At 40.2% G+C, this 21,380-nt stretch overlaps 1 protein-coding gene, 1 long non-coding RNA gene and 1 other non-coding gene across 3 annotated transcripts in view; 2 read left to right on the forward strand and 1 right to left on the reverse strand.

The window, feature by feature from the left end:
• Window positions 1-13,415, forward strand: part of LOC136794729 (uncharacterized) — a 42,159-nt gene extending 28,744 nt beyond the window's left edge. Inside the window, exon 3 of the long non-coding RNA XR_010841888.1 lies at window positions 13,321-13,415. This is a non-coding gene — a long non-coding RNA (uncharacterized lncRNA). The remainder of the gene's footprint in view (window positions 1-13,320) is intronic.
• HSDL2 (hydroxysteroid dehydrogenase like 2) overlaps window positions 1-21,380 on the reverse strand; it is a 70,222-nt gene that overhangs the window by 18,993 nt on the left and 29,849 nt on the right. The window contains exons 7-8 of the mRNA XM_059071568.2: window positions 6,505-6,699; window positions 4,723-4,794 (exon numbers count right to left, since the gene is read on the reverse strand). Coding sequence (XP_058927551.1) covers window positions 4,723-4,794; window positions 6,505-6,699 — 267 coding nt within the window. The remainder of the gene's footprint in view (window positions 1-4,722; window positions 4,795-6,504; window positions 6,700-21,380) is intronic.
• Window positions 4,493-4,565, forward strand: TRNAG-UCC (transfer RNA glycine (anticodon UCC)). The gene has a single exon. It is a non-coding gene; the product is annotated as a tRNA-Gly (tRNA).

A 21,380-nucleotide genomic window follows, 5' to 3' on the forward strand; every position in this document is an offset into this window, starting at 1 on the left:
ATGTGGCACAGCAGGAATTCCAACCCAGGCAGTCTGACTGGGTAATGCTTCCTCTACATTTTCTTCTATGTCTAACTATGTGATTTTATATAGCCAACATAAAGGCTGAGCAGAGAACCAATACCTAAACTCAGCAGAACTGGACCAAGCAGAGGCTGCTAAAAGTGAGGAAAGCAAAGACACAGGCTTCCTTCAAGTTTCTGGAGGCAGGAAATATATAGGAATGTATTTGGTTTTAGTAGGTATAATACCAGACAGAACTAAGTTTGTCCTATAATAACTGCTGGAACTCCTACTTCAGGTGATTTGTCTATTAATCAATATATCATCTTTATCATCTGAGATGCCAAGGATACAGTGTAGCCTTGAAAGAACTTGCCAAGAGATAAACTGCATCATTTATCACCTGAAATATTTAGACATAGCATGATGACTCTGCACAAGAGAATAAAACTTTAGGAGACAGAAAACAAACCAGTAATATATTTGAAAGGTACATTCAGTACACAACAAATATGGAAACTTTTGGGAAACAAATGAAACTAAGTTCCCCTAAAACAAGTTTACCAGGTTTATGATTAGTCTCTCTAACCAAAACTTTATTCCCTTTTTTAAAAATGATATTTGTCTTTCTCAGTCAAGCAGTACTTTCTTTTTTTTAAAAAATTATTTTATTTATTTTATTTTTGGCTGCATCATTGGGTCTTTGTTGCTGTGCGCTGGCATTTCTCTAGTTGCGGTGAGCAGGGGCTACTCTTCGTTGCGGTGCAGGGGCTTCTCATTGCAGTAGCGTCCCTTGTTGCAGAGCATGGGCTCTAGGCACATGGGCTTCAGTAGTTGCAGCACATGGGCTCAGTAGTTGTGGCTCGTGGGCTCTAGAGCGCAGGCTCAGTAGTTGTGGTGCATGGGCTTAGCTGCTCCTCAGCATGTGGGATCTTCCTGGACCAGGGCACGAACCTGTGTCTCCTGCATTGGCAGGCGGATTCTTAACCACTGTGCCACCAGGGAAGCCCCAAAACTTTATTCCCTTGCTTGTCTCCTCTGACCTTAGTGCCTTTCTTGTCCAGTCTGACCTCAATCCTATGCTAATTGAACACTAATCAACCAGAGTCAGATGACTAAAACTGCTGTTGTTGATAACATCATTGATGTACTAAAACTGCTGCTGTAGATTGCATCATTACTGTACAAACTCAGAGCAAGATGAATTAACAGGGCCCTGAGCCATGGACCACCTGGCCAGAGAATCATAAACCAGAGACATCCTGACTCCCAAAACTATGATTAAGAAATGTCACAGAAATGTCACAAGAACTCCTTCACATGAAAACTAATATAAAACAAGGGAAGAACGTCATATATAACTGGCTGGAATGAGAAAACAATAAAATAAAATGAAAAAGGAAATGGGAAACATGACAAACAAAATGTATAATAGCAGAATTAAAATAAACATTAGGAGCAATATGGAAGAGAGATGAATGTGTCTAAAATCTTATCAGTAATACAGAGTACAAACTTGAAAAGGTCTCTCAGAATGCAGAAGAAAAGAACAAAAATATGGAAATAGTAACAAAAGATAGTGAAAACTACAGGGGAAAGGGACAGGGTAGCCAGACTGTTTCTGAGGGGAATCCAGAAAAACTGGAATAGAAACAATTAAAACTATAACTAAAGAAAAAAAGAAAAAAGAAACTGGAGGTTGAAAAAAATAAAGACTCAGTGAACTCCCTGGGTTGCAATGGGCAGGAAAAATCAATGAAGAGGGTTTCCCTGGTGGCCCAGTGGTTAAGAATCTGCCTGCCAATGCAGGAGACACGGGTTTGAGCCCTGGTCTGGGAAGATCCCACATGCCAACTAAGCCCGTGCACCACAACTACTGAGCCTGTGCTCTAGAGCCTGCAAACCACAACTACTGAGCCCCCTTGCCTAAAGTCTGTACTCTGCAACAAGGGACGCTACTGCAATGAGAAGCCCCTGCACTGCAACAAAGAGTAGTCCCCCCTCACCGCAACTAGAGAAAGCCCATGCACAGCAATGAAGACCCAACACAGCCATAAATAAATAAATTTATTGAAAAAAATGATAATTACATATATGTTATACAAAACAAATACACAAAGCACAAATACCAGAAAAAGTACAAGGCTGTCAATATTTTCCTCCCCCTTTGGAAATGAGGGATACATATTGACCTCTGGGAGAGACACTGTGAAATCAACATACAATAGATCTGGATATGGATGTAAAAAATCACCTGAAAGAGTTAAGTTAGATCTCAGGCCAGAAATACTGAGCTACTACCTATATGAATATATTAATGTATCTACAGAAAATGTCAAGTAGAATTGCAGTTGACTGAAACATCACTCCTCCACTTAATTTTTTGTACAGGGAAGAGAGGCTTTAGCCAAAGGAATTTGAGAATTCTGACCTCAAAGATGAGGGCATCCCACCTGTAGAGATGGATATAGGGATTGCAGTCAATGCACCTGACATTTTCTGATCCCAAAGACAAAAATCACTACTATGAAAGCCCGGTGTCAGTAAACATTTACCTTACATTCTGCTTATCTAACCCATCTTATTCTGAGTCCATGGTCATGAAACAATCTTCTGACTATGATTCTGTTCTCTATGTCATTATGCCCAGAGGGAGAGAATGAGCTGCTCACAGCAACTCCATGTTCAGTCCGTGAGATGGCAACTCCTCATTATAAAATAAATTGGATTACTGGGGGGAAAATATGCTAATACTTCAAGTATTCAGGAGTTAGGAAATTAATTTAAGTTTACTGGTTAAGGATATGGACTTTAGAATCAGAAAAATATTAATTTAAATTCTGGCTCTGCCACCTGCCAGCTCTGTGATCTCCAATGTAAAATGAGGACAATGATACCTGCCTTGTAGGATTGTAAGTATTAAATGAGACAATGCATGCAAAGTACTTAGCACAGTGTTTGCCATATAGTAGGTGCCCAATAAATATTTGTTGAAAAACAACATGAATGTATGTGATTGATAAGTGGTTCTTATTATTTAAATTTGGTATTTAAATGAGCTTAGTTTATACGCATCTTCCTCTAAAACACAGATCCAATCTTAGGGTACTGGGCAAAAATCTGGATTTTGGACTTGCCTATCTTGAAGACAGACTCTTCTAGACTTTGATAAGTGCTCTAACTAACTTCTGCCATTCTGTATAACGCCTTTTGAGAAAAGATTGACAGCCTTGTTTTAATACTCTGATATATCCATGTGGCAACCAAATCAAAGATCTAATTTTTAAAATTTTTAAAAATTTAAATTTTAAAAGGAGTTATCTCTAGGCGATGGGATTATGAGTGACCGTTTTCCCTTCTGTATTTTTTGAATTTTCTATAATACAAAAGAAAAGTTGTCTTTTTTATTACTTAATTTTTTGAAATTGCCTCCAAAATTTCAGACAAAGAAAAGATAAAGATAGAAAAGATAAGATTAAGCTAGAAATAAAGTTTGTCATTGAAATGCATTGTGGTAAGGTTCTATAGGTTTCCTAAAGGTACAGAAGAAATGTTTTCCTAAACTTTCTAGCCTCCACCTAAACAATCTATGGTCACTAAGGAGATTCACAGACTCTATAATATAAAAATAAGGTAAGGGCCCAGAAGAAGCACTGCTATTCTTGTTAATAAACCACGAGAGAGGTCTTCCCTGGCGGTCCAGCAGTTAAGACACTGCACTCTCACTGTGGGGGGTGTGGGTTCGATCCCTGGCAGGGGAACTAGGATCACTGCAGCCAAAAAAAAATAAACCACAAGAGAAATTCTTCTCATGGGGTTTCACTGAAGAGTGTTTCCTCTGACATCTTTCAGTAAGTTAGTGGCATCATGCCCGAACACAAAGATTAAAATGTAAACTCTGGACCAATTCAAGAAAGCTATTGTTTCTAAACTACAAAAACAAAACAAAGCAAAACCCAAACCTCCTTTGCAGGTAATTTCTCCCATAAAGTAGTCACACAGCACAAACTCTGATAATGGTGTCAGATGTATTTTTTTTTTTTTTTTTTTTTTTTTCGGTATGCGGGCCTCTCACTGTTGTGGCCTCTCCCGTTGCGGAGCACAGGCTCCGGACGCGCAGGCGCAGCGGCCATGGCTCACGGGCCCAGCCGCTCTGCGGCATGTGGGATCTTCCCGGACCGGGGCACGAACCCGTGTCTCCTGCATCGGCAGGCGGACTCCCAACCACTGCGCCACCAGGGAAGCCCTCAGATGTATTTTGATGTGACACATTTTTCCTCAAAATAAAGTATCAACACAAAACACCTAAAAACAATGCCAAGGAAAAGAAATAAAACTTTTAAAAAGGTGTATTTTAAAGACAACTTTTTTTTTAATCAAATGAAAAGAATATATCGAAAACTTCTTACTGGTAGAAGGAAAAGACAACCTTCTTTGCTAGAATTAACTAAGACATTACTTATCTAGTATAAATTACAAAATAGGGAATTCCCTGGTGGTCCAGTGGTTAGGACTTGGCACTTCCACTGCCAGGGGCCCAGGTTCTATCCCTGGTCAGGGAACTAAGATCCCACAAGCCTCATGGCAAGTCCAAAAAAAAAAAAAGAAAAGAAGAAAAAGCTTAAAAGCAGAAGGCAGAAATGTTCAATTCTACATTTTGGAAGAAATACATAAGTTAGTAACTTTATTTTCCGACAGAAAATGTGGTCTACGTCTTACCATGTGTTGCTGGTTTCTTGGTAACTATAACTGGCTGTTCATCTAGGAAGAAATCTGGTATCAAAGGATGGCCTGAAAAATTGACCCCCAAAATAATCAGGTTAATGTAACAACTTCAGTATATTAAGATTTTAACACCTGTTTAATAAACGTTACATGTTTTTATTTTATTGATCATTCTGGTGCTGTGGAAAAGACTCCCATGAGAAGTGTCAAACTATCTGACCTTCATTAAGCTAAAACACTTTTCCTGTAATCCAGTTATCCTCCTCTCCTTCAACAAATTTCATCTTTAAGATCCAACCAAAGAGTTGCCTGTTATGTTAAGCCCTTAACTGCTTTACCAAAAGCTTTTGCCCCTTCTCACCTATCCATGCAACCCTTCTGTGCTACATCCCTCCAAAATGCTCTGGACTCATTTCCTACCTGCTGCCCCAGAGAGAAGGGGGTTCCTCATTAAGAGGAACTTGTTTCCCATCTCTGTCAATGTGTGTCTGTCTTTCCCTCTCAGAAGATTAAAAAAACCGGAGGGCAGGAATGCACCAGTCTTTGTTATATCCTAACACTTAATCACAATTCCATAATCATATTAAGTTCTCAACACTTGATAGGATTTTTCATTTAAATCAAATTTAAAATTTTGTGCACAGTGCCATTGTGTCTTTAAAACCTAAAGTGATAATTACTTTAGTAGTTATATAAATATTAACTACTGAGTACTATGATTGTACCATAAGCCAGGTACCATGCCCAGCACATTATATACTTTATTGCATTTAGTTCTTACAAAAATCCTATGTAGAAATTATCTTTCCCTTATTTTAACCAATAAGGAAAGTGAGGCCCAGATAAAACAGGTGACATGCCTAAGGGCTGCCCAGCTAGTGAGCAGCTGAGCAGAAATGGGAACTGGGTTATCTCCTCCCAAACTCCACTTGTTCCTAATCACTATACAATATTGCTTCCCTCACAGGATTGCTATGAAGGCTAAACAGATACTGTATATTAAAGTGTTTTTTAAAACTGCAAAGAGCTATTTAATTAAATTCAGTTCAAACTGAAGAGACAGGGATGATACAAATAGAAACATGGTTTCTGTCACCTAGAAGCGCAACCTAATGAATAATACTTAAAATACACTTTTGCACAAATAAATACAACTCCCATTTGGGGCTATATTGTCTATTATATAGTCCACTTTATACATAAAGTAAAAATGCATTATCATCACCATCCTCACCTACAGTTACAACGGTAAGAATTATTTTTGAACAAGGGGCCTTCTGAGAACTTCTCAAATACCCCCTTGTACATGGGGTAGACCCTGTTCATTCACCTTCACCATTCATCATGAAGTTACTCTCAGACTGCACTTAAGAGACAACATTTGGAAAGCCCATAATCTTTATTAAAAAGTTTTTGTAAAAAACTCACCACTGTATCATCTGTTACCATATCCTTGAAGAAAATCTTTACTGTGTGATTTTAAGGCCAACTTTAAAAACTAATTTTCATTTTTGGTTTCAAGATTTGGAAATGGTTAGAAGCTGATGTGACCTTCTCTATCTGTGCATCACTTAAAAAGCCTTCAACTCATTTCTATTTTCCCTTTCTCTGTTTTTCCAGTTGTGTTGGTCTGGGTTTTTCCTTTCACTACGAGGACAGCTTTTAAAAGAGCATATTAATTTTATAATCACATAAACATGCACACAAAACAGATGCATGTCCATTGCAGAAAATGTGGAAAAACACATCACTACTTTTGTAAACTATACGCATTACCTGGTGTAAAGGCATAGACATCAAAATTTTTTATTCCTTCTTCTTTTAAGATATTTTCATCAATAATAAAGTTGCCAGTAAAACTTTTTGGCTTTTTGAAAATGCAATATGCAGCGTCTGCAATGATATCAACTTTTCTACATTGGCTTTCAATACCAGATCCTCCCAGCATATCCATAGCAGCAGTGTATATGGCTGTAGAGAAAACAAACATACACATACATAACTCTAAATCAAGTAATAGGACTATGAGAGTAACAAGCAAGACAACTAATCTCTTTATAACTCAGGTGATGAGAAAAAGGTCCAGAGAGCTTAAAGGATTTGCCAAATGTTTTACTGACATAACTGGGTAGACAACACATGTTCCTTGCTCTACACAACACTGCCTTATACAGTACTCCTTCACGAGACTCATGGCAAAATTCAATTAGATTTCTGATTAAGAATGCTCAAAGAATTTGCATACCATTCTTGAGAGACAAGAAAGCCAGTGAGGAATAACAGCAAGAGCACTGAGCTGTAAATCAGGTGACATTTTTATGCCAACTATGCTGTGACTTTCCGCAAGCTACTTTAACATCTTTCGGCCTCAGTTTCCTGGTTCTAAAATATGGAGCTCCTTTCCTAAGCTTTTGTCTTTTTCCTCTACTAGAATATAGAGACTCTGTTTTTCTTGTTCATCATTGTATCCCTAGTGCCTAAAACAATGACAAATATACCATAAACATTCAATAGATACTGGCGAGACTTGGGGGTCCCTTTTAAATTCAGATACTACTTTCATTTATGAAATACTAGAAAATAAAGAGAATTACAAGGAAGAAATTTTTTTTTTGGCCACACCCTGCAGCATGCCAGATCTCAGTTCCCCAACCAGGGATTGAACCTGTACCCCCTCCAGTGGAAGTGTGGAGTCTTAACCACTGGACCGCCAAGGAAGTCCCAAGGAAGAATTTTTTAATTATCTATAATCCCCCTGGTCCAGAGATAATTACTATTTTTTAAAATAAACTTATTTATTTATTTGTTTTTAGTTTTGGCTGTGTTGGGTCTTCGTTGCTGTGGCAGATGGATTCTTAACCACTGCACCACCAGGGAAGCCCAGATAATTACTATCAGTATTTGCATATAATTCCCACTGTTTTCAGTGCATACAAATTTTAATTTTATTTATTTTTTTATTTTTGGCTGTGTTGGGTCTTTGTTGCTGCACATGGGCTTTCTCTGGTTGCAGCAAGCGGGGGCTACTCTTCATTGTGGTGCATGGGCTTCTCATTGTGGTGGCTTCTCTTGTTGAGGAGCACAGGCTCCAGGCGAGCCAGCTTCAGTAGCTGTGGTACACGGGCTCAGTAGTTGTGGCTCGCGGGCTCTAGAGCACAGGCTCAGTAGTTGTGATGCACGGACTTAGTTGCTCCGTGGCATGTGGGATCTTCCCGGACCAGGGCTCGAACCCGTGTCCCCTGCACTGGCAGGTGGATTCTTAACCACTGCACCACAAGGGAAAGCCCCTAATTTTTTAATTATATGTTTTTTATGAAGTAACTTGAAACTGTACCATTAATACTAGATTATTAATTACACATTGTCAAAGTTGTAAATAGTAACAACTCAATTTACATATGTATTTTAGCTCACATTTAAAGCAATGAAAGTCAACTTGTTTAAATGTACTTTAGGTGTCAGAGTTTCTAGTAATTTAGATAAACTCTCCATTCTACTAAAACCATCTTGAAATCATTACATACTGGAATAACTTATACAATTCAGTCCACAAGATGAAAAGTATATAGCTTTTAAGAGCCACTGACCCTTTCCACTCATTCAACAAATAGTTATTGAGCCTTACAAAAAACTCAGGCACTACTGAAGGTATTGGGGACAGATGAGTGGACAAAACAGACAAAAAGTCCCTACTTTCACGGCAATTACATCTTAGCACACATTGCTCTTTCAAAGAGTGCACATTAGCTTGGGGAATTTCCTAATAGCATTGAATTAGAAGATACCTCTCCATATTGTAACTAAAATTCCTTTACTAGGAATATTTTTTTTTACTTTACCAATAGCTCAAGAGCTCTGGCCTCACTCTTGATGTGGTAGCTTATTAATAAAAAACAGCAGGGATTTCCCTGGTGGCACAGTGGTTAAGAATCCGCCTGCCATTCTGAGGGTTGTCTTTTTATCTTGTTTATGGTTTCCTTTGCTGTGCAAAAGCTTTAAAGTTTCATTAGGTCCCATTTGTTTATTTTTGTTTTTATTTCCATTTCTCTAGAAGGTGGGTCAAAAAGGATCTTGCTGTGATTTATGTCATAGAGTGTTCTGCCTATGTTTTCCTCTAAGAGTTTTATAGTGTCTGGCCTTACATTTAGGTCTTTAATCCATTTTGAGTTTATTTTTGCGTATGGTATTAGGGAGTGTTCTAATTTCATACTTTTACATGTACCCGTCCAGTTTTCCCAGCACCACTTATTGAAGAGTCTGTCTTTTCTCCACTGTATATTCTTGCCTCCTTTATCAAAGATAAGGTGACCATATGTGCATGGATTTATCTCTGGGCTTTCTATCCTGTTCCACTGATCTATATTTGTGTTTCTGTGCCAGTACCATACTGTCTTGATTACTGTAGCTTTCTAGTATAGTCTGAAGTCAGGGAGTTTGATTCCTCCAGCTCCGTTTTTCGTTCTCAAGATTGCTTTGGCTCTTCGGGGTCTTTTGTGTTTCCATACAAATTGTGAAATTTTTTGCTCTAGTTCTGTGAAAAATGCCAGTGTTAGTTTGATAGGGATTGCACTGAATCTGTAGATTACTTTGGGTAGTAGAGTCATTTTCACAATGTTGATTCTTCCAATCCAAGAACATGGTATATCTCTCCATCTATCTGTATCATCTTTAATTTCTTTCATCAGTGTCTTATAATTTTCTGCATACAGGTCTTTTGTCTCCTTAGGTAGGTTTATTCCTAGATATTTTATTCTTTTTATTGCAATGGTAAGTGGAAGTGTTTTCTTAATTTCACTTCCAGATTTTAGTGTATAGGAATGTAAGAGATTTCTGTGCATTAATTTTGTATCCTGCTACTTTACCAAATTCATTGATGAGCTCTAGTAGTTTTCTGGTAGCATCCTTAGTATTCTCTATGTATAGTACCATGTCATCTGCAAACAGTGACAGCTTTACTTCTTCTTTTCCAATTTGGGTTCCTTTTATTTCTTTTTCTTCTCTAATTGCTGTGGCTAGAACTTCCAAAACTATGTTGAATAAGAGTGGTGAGAGTGGGCAACCTTGTCTTGTTCCTGATCTTAGTGGAAATGGTTTCAGTTTTTCACCATTGAGGACGATGTTAGCTGTGGGTTTGTCATATATGGTCTTTATTATGTTGAGGAAAGTTCCCTCTATGCCTACTTTCTGAAGCAACTGACAAAGGATTAATCTCCAAAATTTACAAGCAGCTCAACAACAAAAAAACAAACAACCCAATCCAAAAATTGGCAGAAAACCTAAATAGACATTTCTCCAAAGAAGATATACAGACTGCCAACAAACACACGGAAGACTGTTCAACATCATTAACCATTAGAAAAATGCAAATCAGAACTACAATGAGATATAATCTCACACCGATCAGAATGGCCATCATCAAAAAATCTAGAAACGATAAATGCTGGAGAGGGTGTGGAGAAAAGGGAACACTCTTGCACTGTTGGTGGGAATGTAAATTGATACAGCCACTATGGAGAACAGTATGGAGGTTCCTTAAAAAACTACATATAGAACTACCATACAACCCAGCAATCCCACTACTGGGCATACACCCTGAGAAAACCATAATTCAAAAAGAGTCATGTACCAAAATGTTCATTGCAGTTCTATTTACAATAGCCAGGACATGGAAGCAACCTAAGTGTCCATTGACAGATGAATGGATAAAGAAGATTTGGCACATATATACAATGGAATATTACTCAGCCATAAAAAGAAACGAAATTGAGATATTTGTAGTGAGATGGATGGACCTAGAGTCTGTCATACAGAGTGAAGTAAGTCAGAAAGAGAAAAACAAATACCGTATGCTAACACATAGATATGGAATCTAAAAAAACAAACAAAAAATGGTCATGAAGAACCTAGGGGCAAGATGGGAATAAAGACACAGACCTACTAAAGAATGGACTTGAGGATATGGGGAGGGAAAAGGGTAAGCTGTGACAAAGTGAGAGAGTGGCATGGACATATATACACTACCAAATGTTAAATAGATAGCTAGTGGGAAGCAGCCGCACAGCACAAGGAGATCAGCTCGGTGGTTTGTGACCACCTAGAGGGGTGGGATAGGGAGGGTCGGAGGGAGGGAGATGCAAGAGGGAAGAGATATGGGAACGTATGTATATGTATAACTGATTCACTTTGTTATAAAGCAGAAACTAACACACCATTGTAAAGCAATTATACTTCAATAAAGATGTTAAAAAAAAAAAGAATCCGCCGGCCAATGCAGGGGACATGGGTTTGAGCCATGGTCCGGGAAGATCCCAAATGTCGTTGAGCAACTAAACCCGTGGACCACAACTACTGAGCCTGCATGCCACAACTACTGAAGCCCGTGCACCTGGAGCTTGTGCTCTGCAACAAGAGAAGCCACCACAGTGAGAAGCCCGCGCACCACGAAAATGAGTAGCCGCTGCTCACCGCAACTAGAGAAAGCCCACGCGCAGCAATGAAGACCCAACCCAGCCAAAAAAGAAAAAAAATAGCTAATATTTATTATGTGTGTCCTGTGCTGGGCATGCTGCTACATACTTTATGTACATTATATGTATTAATTCCATGAGGTATGTACTGTTGTTATCCTCATTTTATAGATGACAGTAATCAGGCACAGAGGGGTTAATTAACTTGTCCAAGGTTACAGGAGCTAGAATTCAAACACGTGGCAGCTTGACTCCAGAGCCAGGCTCTTAGCCACCATGTGACTAATGGGCATACTTTGTTAACCAACAGTTTTGAGTTCAGTTATCATCTTACTCCCCATAAACTGCAGAATTTTTCTGTAAATATTTCAGTATAGTCTACAATGAGACTATATGTATACATACACACTCCAGTCTCACTTTACACTACATGAATGGCATACAAATTCTTAAAAATTATTAATTAAGAATATGTCATGTAAGTATATTCATGCCATGTATGTGTGTGTGCATCCATACACACACACAATGTAAGAACAAGGAACGGTATTCCCAAACAACCTACTGTTACTTTAATGACCTTTCTACGGAAGATACAAAGAAGGCACAAATAAACCCCCCAAATCAGGAAGTGAGCCAAATAGTTATTCTCAACAAAGTTTCTATGATGTGAACAGGCCAACCCAACAGCTTATAAGACTGACAATAAAAACAGATTAACAACATGATCAATCAAGTCAAATTCCCTGATGATTTCTGGCAAAAAAAAAAAAAAAAATATATATATATATATATATTCAAGATTTGTAATACACCCCAGATCACAAGAATCCTAAAAGTAGCCCTAAAACTTAAGTCTTATTAAGGAATAATTAGAAAAGTATCTGCTACCTTTTGAGTGATTCTCCTGATTACAGCTTTTTTTTGAAAAGATGTTTTTGATGAGGACCATTCTTTTAAAGTCTTTATTGAATTTGTTACAACATTGCTTCTGTTTTATGTTTGCTTGTTTGTTTTCTGGTATGCGGGCCTCTCACTGCTGTGGTCTCTCCCGTTGCGGAGCACAGGCTCTGGACACGCAGGCTCAGCGGCCATGGCTCACGGGCCTAGCCGCTCCGCGGCATGTGGGATCTTCCCGGACCGGGGCACGAACCCGTATCCCCTGCATCGGCAGGCGGACTCTCAACCACTGTGCCACCAGGAAGCCCAATGTTTTGGTTTTTTGGCCACGAGGCATGTGGGATCTTAGCTCCCCGACCAGGGATTGAACCTGCACCCCCTGCATTGGAAGGCGAAGTCTTAACCACTGGACTGCCATGGAAGTCCCTGATTACAGCTTATTTTATTGGAAATTTGGAAAAGTATGTGAATAAATTTCTTTATGTTTTCTAAGCATAAGAAATAATTATGGCTTTTCTTTTTTTAAGTATTTTATTGTGGAGATAAATACATATTTTAACCATTTTTAACCACATGTATATACATTTTAACCATTCTTTTTCATGGCTTGGGTGCATTTTATTGGTTTTCTTTCAGGTTAACCTTTATTTTTTAAACATTTGGCTTAACTAGCCAAGAGTTTTGTTTTTAATTGATTTTTTTTTTTTTAATGTTTGCTTGTGTTGCATCTTCGTTGTGGCATGCGGGATCTTTCTTTGCAGTGTGTGGGCTTCTCTCCAGTTGCTGTGTGCGGGCTTCTCTCTACTTGTGGTGTGCAGGCATCTCTGTAGTTGTGGCATGCGGGTTTTCTCTCTCTCGTTGTGGCACGCGGGCTCCAGAGCACATGGGCTCTGTAGGTGAGGCATGCAGGCTCAGTAGTTGTGGCGCACGGGCTTAGCTGCCCGTGGCATGTGGGATCTTAGTTCCCTGAGCACGGACTGAACCCGTGTCCCCTGCACTGGAAGGCAGATTCTTTACCACTAGACCACTGGGGGAGTCCCAGACTAACGATTTTTTTAAGTGTCCAGTTCTTTGGCATTAAGTACATTCACAATGTTGTGCCACTATTACTGCCATTCATCCCCAGACTTTTCAAAATATCTTTTAAAAAATTTACTGGGTTGGCCAAAAGTTTCATTCGGGTTTTTCCATAACATCTTAAATAAACTTGTTTATTATATTATAGATGTTTCGGGACTTTCCGGTGTTCCACTGCAATGAAAAAGATCCCATATGCCTCAACGAAGATCCCACATGCCGCATCTAAGACCAGACGCAGCCAAAAAATAAAAATAAATAAATTTTTAAAAATTATAGACGTTTCATGTGTTTAACATTTTATTTAGACTTCTGTATACACTATAGTAGGCTCACCATCAAGTTTACTTTCCATTCATAACCATATAGTTGATCCCCTTTACTTACTTCACCCTCCCCTCCCTTTCCCCTCTGGTACCCACTACTCTGTTCTCTGTACCCACACACAAACGTACATTCTTTTTTTTAAAATAAATTTATTTATTTTATTTATTTATTTTTGTCTGTGTTGCATCTTTGTTGCTGCATGCGGGCTTTCTCTAGTTGCGGCGAGCTGGGGCTACTCTTCGTTGTGGTGTGCGGGCTTCTCATTGTGGTGGCTTCTCTTGCTGTGGAGCACGGACTCTAGGTGTGCAGGCTTCAGTACTTGTAGCACGTGGGCTCAGTAGTTGTGGCTTGCAGTCTCTAGAGAGCGCAGGCTCAGTAGTTGTGGCGCACGGGTTTAGCTGCTCCGTGGCATGTGGGATCTTCCTGGACCAGGGCTCGAACCCGTGTCCCTGCATTAGCAGGCGGATTCTTAACCACTGTGCCACCAGGGAAGCCCCCACACATACATTCTTGTATGTACTCAATGAACCGAAGATACCACTGATTATAAAGTGTACCACTGAGAGGGACTTCCCTGGTGGCACACTGGTTAAGAATCCGCCTGCCAATGCAGGGGACATGGGTTTGACCCCTGGTCCGGGAAGATCCCACATGCCGTGGAGCAACTATAAGCCCATGCACGCATAATTACTGAGCCTGCGCTCTAGAGCCCATGAGCCACAACTACTGAGGCCATGCACTGCAACTACTCAAACCCATGCGCCTAGAGCCTGTGCTCCGCAACGAGAGAAGCCACCGCAATGAGAAGCCTGTGCACTGCAACAAAGAGTAGCCCCCGCTCGCCGCAGCTAGAGAAAGCCTGCGCGCAGCAACAAAGACCCAACGCAGCCTAAATAAATAAATAAATAACTTAAAAAAGAAAACAGTGTACCAATGAGGAAAAAAAAACCCCTGCCAATTAAACTACAATATATCATCAACTGTAAGAGCAACCTGGTATCAAAGATGTAAAAATGTGAAAACATGGGCATCTCAGAATCAGTGAAATATGGTATAAACTGCTTAATCTTGTTGGTAAGTAGGACCCTTGAAAAACGGAAACCAGTTTTGGTTTCTAGTACCAAGAGAGGCCAGCTGCCACCTTGACCTCCCTGGTTAGCTGAGTTCCCACGACTGCATGTAATGTGGTCCAGGTGACAGAGGACTGCAGCTATTCTGTGATGCTTTTGTTATTTTCCTCTCCACTGCCATTGCCAAGATCAGGAGCCACCAGTTCCAGACTCCCCATCCCAGCTCACATGAAACCTATCCAAAAGTGGACCTTTGGGACTTCCCTGGCGGTCCAGTGGCTAAGACTCCGCACTCCTAGTACAGGGGGCCTGGGTTCAATCCCTGGTCGGGGAACTAGATCCCACATGCTGCAACTAAAGGTCCCGCCTGCTGCAACTATAAAAAGATCCCACATGTTGCAATGAAGATCTCACATGTGGTAATGAAGATCCCGCGTGCAGCTACTAAGACCCAACACAGCCAAATAAACAAATACTTTTTTTTAAAAAGTGGACTTTCCTCTTCTACAACACTTGTTCTGAGCAATCCAGACGCAAGACGCAGCAGTCATTTTCAATAGCAGCCCTCATCCCTCCTCCCCTCCACACCCTCCACATCAGCAGAAAGTATGAAATGGATTTTGTAAAATGAGAAAATTATATTTTTGAAGGCGACATAGTCGGGTGCTTGAGATCCTCATGTTGTGGAACTACTAAAGGCATGCTTTCTAGTTCCTTTTCTGGATGTGTTGAATTCACTGGCTTGAAAGTTCTAGACCCAAAAGGGGTAATGTAGCCAGTGTAGAGAAGGAACACAGAGCCAGAGAGGACGAAAAGTGTGGACCAGGACACTGTTTTGATTGTAGATAATATATGTCACACTGTACTCATTTCATTAAGTGCAATAAATCTCCTCTTCCTGGAAGGGCAGTAATGTTGGGAGACTGCTTCTGGTTCCAGCAAGCATAAAGAAAGAACCACTCTATTCGGTCCAGAAAGAAGACATGTGTTTTTTAAATAGAGGCCTCCCAAACAGCCAGGAGCATGAACACCCTCTCAAATCCATTTTCATTGCCTCCATCATGAATAATGCAATATTCTAGCTAGGTTTCCTGCCTCCTCTTCCCACAAACTTACAAGTCATCCTATATTCAGATGCCAAATTAAACTTCCTAAACCTCATCAACAAACCACCGCTCCTCTTTTCCTTCTTATTATTGTTCTCCTGCTTCTAAAATTCTAAAGTGGCTCTCTGCTGACTAAATTCAAGCTCCTAAACCGGCAATCAAGCCCCTTGGGCTTAGTTTGTCCATCTTCCCCACAACCTCATACCCGCCCCCCACAACATTCAGGCCAATATGAACCCATTTGCAGATGCTCAAGTTCAGAGGGAAATAAATAGCCCACACCCCATCATAGGTACACTACATTAAACTCCTTGTAGTTCCACCAAACACATGGTATTTTCCCATACTGCAGCCTTTTTTGTTTGCTCTGCCAGGAATGCCTTGACCAGTCTCCTTCTTGCTAACTCCAATATCCTCTTGTGGTCTCATTTCAATTGTTCCATTAGAAAACAACCTTTCCTAACCTTTAATCTGAAATACATGGCCCTCTTGCTACATTTTAAAAGTATCCCGTACATAATTCATTATGCCGTGTATCATGTGGAACATGACCGTCAACTGAATTCACTATGCTATACAAATCTAGGACCCAAATGATACCAATGGTTCCAAGATGTCTAGTCAATCTAAAACGAACATCTCTAAGCTAAAGCAAAGTCTCAGCAGTGAGCTGATTTCTTCTTCCAATCCTGATACTGTCCTCCACGTTCCCTGTCATACAATGTTCTCCCCCTTCCTTATATAAGCTTTGTTCAGAATGCCTATCTTGGACCTAGGTAGAAGGAAATCATACTGGGCATTCATTCATTCATAAAATACTTATTTAATGTCTATAATGACTATAATAAAATGGACAAAACAGATACTGTCTCTACCTTCAAGAAGCTTTTCTAGCAAGAAAGACATTAAACAGAGACTTCCCTGGTGGTCCAGTGCTGAAAAATCCGCCTTCCAATGCAGGGCACACGGGTTCGATCCCTGGTCAGGGAAATAAGATCCCACATGCTGCGGGGCAACTAGGCCCACGCGCCACAACTACTGAGCTCATGCGCCTCAACAAAAGAGCCTGTGTGCCACAAACTACAGGAGCCTGCACCACAACCAGAGAGAGAAAACCTACACGCCACAGCTAGAGAGAAGCCCGCACACCGCAGCTAGAGAGAAGCCCACGCACCGCAACCAAAGATCCCTCATGGCTCAATGAAGATCCCGCATGCCTCAACGAAGATCCCGTATGCCGCAATGAAGATCCTGCATGCCACAATGAAGACCCGACACAGCCCCCCCCAAAAAGACATTAAACAATTATAGTTATAAAATTAGAAATTTAATTTCAAATGTTATAAGTGATATGAAGGAGATGTCCAGATTACTAAATCCAGTGGTCAGTCCCTATCTCGTAAGAGCTATGAGCAGCATTTGAAACAACTGATCACTCCTCTTCCTTGAAACACTTTCTCCAATTGGCTTTCAGGACATCATACTCTTTTTCTTCCTACCTTACTCTCCTATGTGGATTTTTTCCTCTTCTTCCCAACCTCTCAACATTGCAATGGCCAATGATACTTTCTCTTCTTCTATTCACTCTCTAGCTGACATCATCTAGCCTTGTGACTCCGTATGCCATCTATATGCTGAAAATCCACAAATTTCCATCTCCAGCCTGGACCTCCCTCATGACCCCTAGACTTCCAAACCCAACTGCTTACTGACCATCTCCACTTGGATGCTCGATCACAATGCCCCAAACTGAATTTGTTCCCCAACCTCCCCTGTCTGTAGCATTCCCTCATCTCAGCTGATGGCAACTCCATTATTCCAGTTACTAAAGCCAAAGTAATTTTGGAGTCATCCTTGGCTCTTCTTTCTGTCTTATATCCTATATCTAATCCATCAGCACATCTTGTTGGTTCTAACTTCAAAAAATATCAGAATCTGACCACTCTCTGCCTCTGCTATCACCCTGGTCACAGCTACTAATATCTGTGCCTAGGTTACTCCCATAGCCTCCAAACTGGTCTCCCTGTTTCTCGTTTTGCCCTATGAGAATCTATTCTCAGCAGAGCAGCCAGAGAGATTCTTTTACAAATTTAAAAGAATCAGGTCCCTCCTCTGCTCAAAACCTAGCGCCTCATTTCACTCATAGAGTAAAAACCCAAGTCTTGGCAAGAACCTTACAACATCTGACCATTTCCTCATAAGCATCATCTCCTCACTTCCTACCACTCTCCCCTCACTCCAGCCACATTGGCCTTCTGCCTGTTCTTTCATTATTGCCAAGCAGGCTCACCTCAGAGGACCTTTCAAGGGCCTATGTCTTCTGTCTTCAATGCTCTTCCCTCAAATACCCCATTGACCAACACATCCCCAAGGTGAACTCGGTCACCTCCTTACTTGAAGACTTCTACACTCAAATGTCACCTCAAAAAGGCTAAACCTTTCTACCCTATTTAAAACTGCAACTTATCCTCCCCAACACCTGAGACTTCTAATCTCCCTTACCTTCTACTTTTTCCATAGCATTATCACCTTCTAGCATATTATATAGTTTGTTATTCATTATGTTAAATGTCTATTGTGTCTCTCCCAATTATACTATAAGTTCCATAATGGCAGATATTCTTGTCCACTTTGTTCTCTGATGTATCTTAAGCAACGAGAACAGAGCTTAGCACATAATAGGTGTCCAGGAAATATTTGCTGATGAATAAAATCTCCAATTTTTAGCGTTAGACTAGGCTTCTTCTCACTTTGTTACCCTAGAATCCCAAAGACCTAAAGGTTAGAGGAGTGGAGGCAAGGAAAGAAGGACAAAGTGTAAATGATGGCAACAAACTCTTTCATCTCTCACATTAAGGGGTAAACTCTCTGAAGGTAAGGACTGCATCACATTCATGTTAGTACCCCCAGGTACCTGCGCATAGTAGATACTTAATAAATTATCTGTTGAATACATAATGAATAAATAGCACAGAGAACTGTGCCTGGCATATAAAAATGTTTGCAAGATGAACGAATATAAAGCATCAAGTAACATAATAGAGGTACCAAGAGAGAAAACACTATGTTCAGACTTTATCTCAGAGACCTCCCTAACTAACTGCCTGACTCTCACTATCTATCAACTTTAGTAAGAGCGACGATTAAGGTAGGGGGAGGAGGTTGAGAAAGGATGAGAGAAGGAAAAGAAGTTGAAAAAAAAGAGGCACAATAAAGTGTGAGCTTTTAAACTTTTTTACTATGATTCACAAGTAACACTTTTTATCAGCATGACTAAAAACACATAATACTTACACATATACACTCACAAACATATACCTATTTCACTTACATATGAAAAAAGTTTATGAAACAACATTGACTCATTATATGCAATACTCTCTAATATTTTCTATTTTATTCAATTAGAAATAAAATGAAACAACAAAATTCTGGCTGCTACCTAGTAGATTTCACAATCCACTAAACTGATTTCATGACTCACCAATGAGTCTTGACATGTAGTTTGAAAAATATTGTAGAAGCAGTTTTTTCACTCTCATCTTTGCCTTACTGCAATGAATATCACTCTCCAGAAAATCTTAAAAGAACTGTGTATGCTACAGTAACATAAGGGAAACGAAGAAGCAATAAATCATGGTTCTGATCCCACAGTAGGTCAGGGCATAAAGAATCTTAGTCAAACTGCAGAAGGAATTTTAAAAAATTGATTCCTCCTTAAAAAAAGAACTACCATATGATCCAGCAATTTCACTTCTGGGTATTTACCCAAATAAAACAAAAACACTAATTCAAAAATATATATGCATACCAATGTTCACTGCAGCATTATTTACAATAACCCAGATATGGAAGCAACCTAAATGTCCATCGATGGATAAATGGATAAAGAAGATGTGGTGATACACACACACACACACACACACACACACACACAATGGAACATTACTCAGCCATTAAATAAATTAAATCTTGCCATTTGTGACAACATGGATGGATCTAGAGAGTATTATGCTAAGTGAAATGCCAGACAAAGACAAATATCATATGTTCTCACTTATATGTGGAATCTGAACAACAAAATAAACAAACAAAACAAAATGAAAACAGACTGATAGATACAGAGAACAAACAAGTGGTTGCCAGAGGAGAGTGAGGTGAAGGGTGGGGAAAAATACGTGAAAGGGGGGCTTCCCTGGTGGCGCAGTGGTTGAGAATCCGCCTGCCGATGCAGGGGACACGGGTTCGTGCCCCGGTCCGGGAAGATCCCACATGCCGCGGAGCAACTAAGCCCGTGAGCCATGGCCGCTAGGCCTGCGCGTCCGGAGCCTGTGCTCCGCAACGGGAGAGGCCACAACAGTGAGAGGCCCGCGTACCGCAAAAAAAAAAAAAAAAAAAAAATACGTGAAAGGGATTAAGAGGTACAACCTCCAGTTATAAAATAAATAAGCCACAGCAATGTAATATGCAGCGTAAGGAATATGGTCACTAATACTGTAATAACTTTGTATGGAGACAGATGGTTACTAGACTTATCATGGTGATCATTTCACAATATATGCAAATGTCAAATCACTACGCAGTATACCTGCAACTAACATAATATTGTACATCAACTATATTTCATTAAAAAATTTTTTTTGATTCCTGGAGTTCTTATTAGAAAAGAAAGATAGTGACTAGAGAGCTGGCTGCCAATGACTAAATTTTCCTAAGAGTTGCATTAGCAACATATCCCAGGGCTCCATAAATTCTCACCCACAGCCCCTTGTTCTCCCAGCTTCAATACCATAGACCATTAGGTCTTTCACTACTGCCTGGAGCTGAGGAAATCTCCTCACCTAGTACACAGCAGATGGGAAGAAAAAGAAATCCCTCATTTGTTTCTAAGCTACAACCCTGGATACAATTCACACTGCTATATGTGGCAGTTCCGTTCAAGAGTACCTCTAGGGTATCATAATTTGCAAAAATACTGAATTAAGTGTTCTTCTAACAGACAGCAGTGTTTGTTTATTCTTCCTGTGTCTGGATATTGGATCCCCTTAGCTGCACTGCACTTTTTGTCTCTTCACTGCTCTATTCACCCTTAGATAATTTAAACAACTGGCAACCTTGCCAGCAGCGGCAAGTGGAGCGGTCTCTGCCCCACAGGTGGGTAATACAGCAGATGTACCAGTTACTGAATCCATTTGGAGGCCTTACAGAGAATTCTCCCTGGTCTCCTCACTGTTCAGCCTTAAGGGTAGGAAATACTTCTCTCACCTGTTGAATCACCCAGGTGAGGGCCTCAGATCTCCATGGGCTGAGCTCTCTCCAGGAACTTCTGAGTATTAATTCTCCCTCCAATGCTCTCTACTGGCCCCATTCTGTCCTCTGGCCCAGAGGGGAATAACCTCCTTCAAGCTTCTCAGTTACTCCTCTTACAGAATCAATGTCTTGCTCATTCCTTCCATGTCCTGCCTGCCTACCACCCCAACACCCGCTCCACTCCAGGGAGTTTCCTGGTTTTTGGAAAGGGTGGACAGCAAGGCCATAAGTTTCAACAGTCACCTCCTCAGAAACCCCCTGTACCCTCAAATGAGTGAGAAGATTCCAGTCTGCAATCTATATGTTTCAAGGAATATAATGAAGAATATGAAGATATTTTCAAAGGGAATCCAAAATTATCATTCATTCAAAAAACACCTAAGTGACCACTGAAT

The sequence above is a fragment of the Kogia breviceps genome, chromosome 8, assembly GCF_026419965.1.
Source record: "Kogia breviceps isolate mKogBre1 chromosome 8, mKogBre1 haplotype 1, whole genome shotgun sequence".
Classification (NCBI taxonomy): Eukaryota; Metazoa; Chordata; class Mammalia; order Artiodactyla; family Physeteridae; genus Kogia; species Kogia breviceps.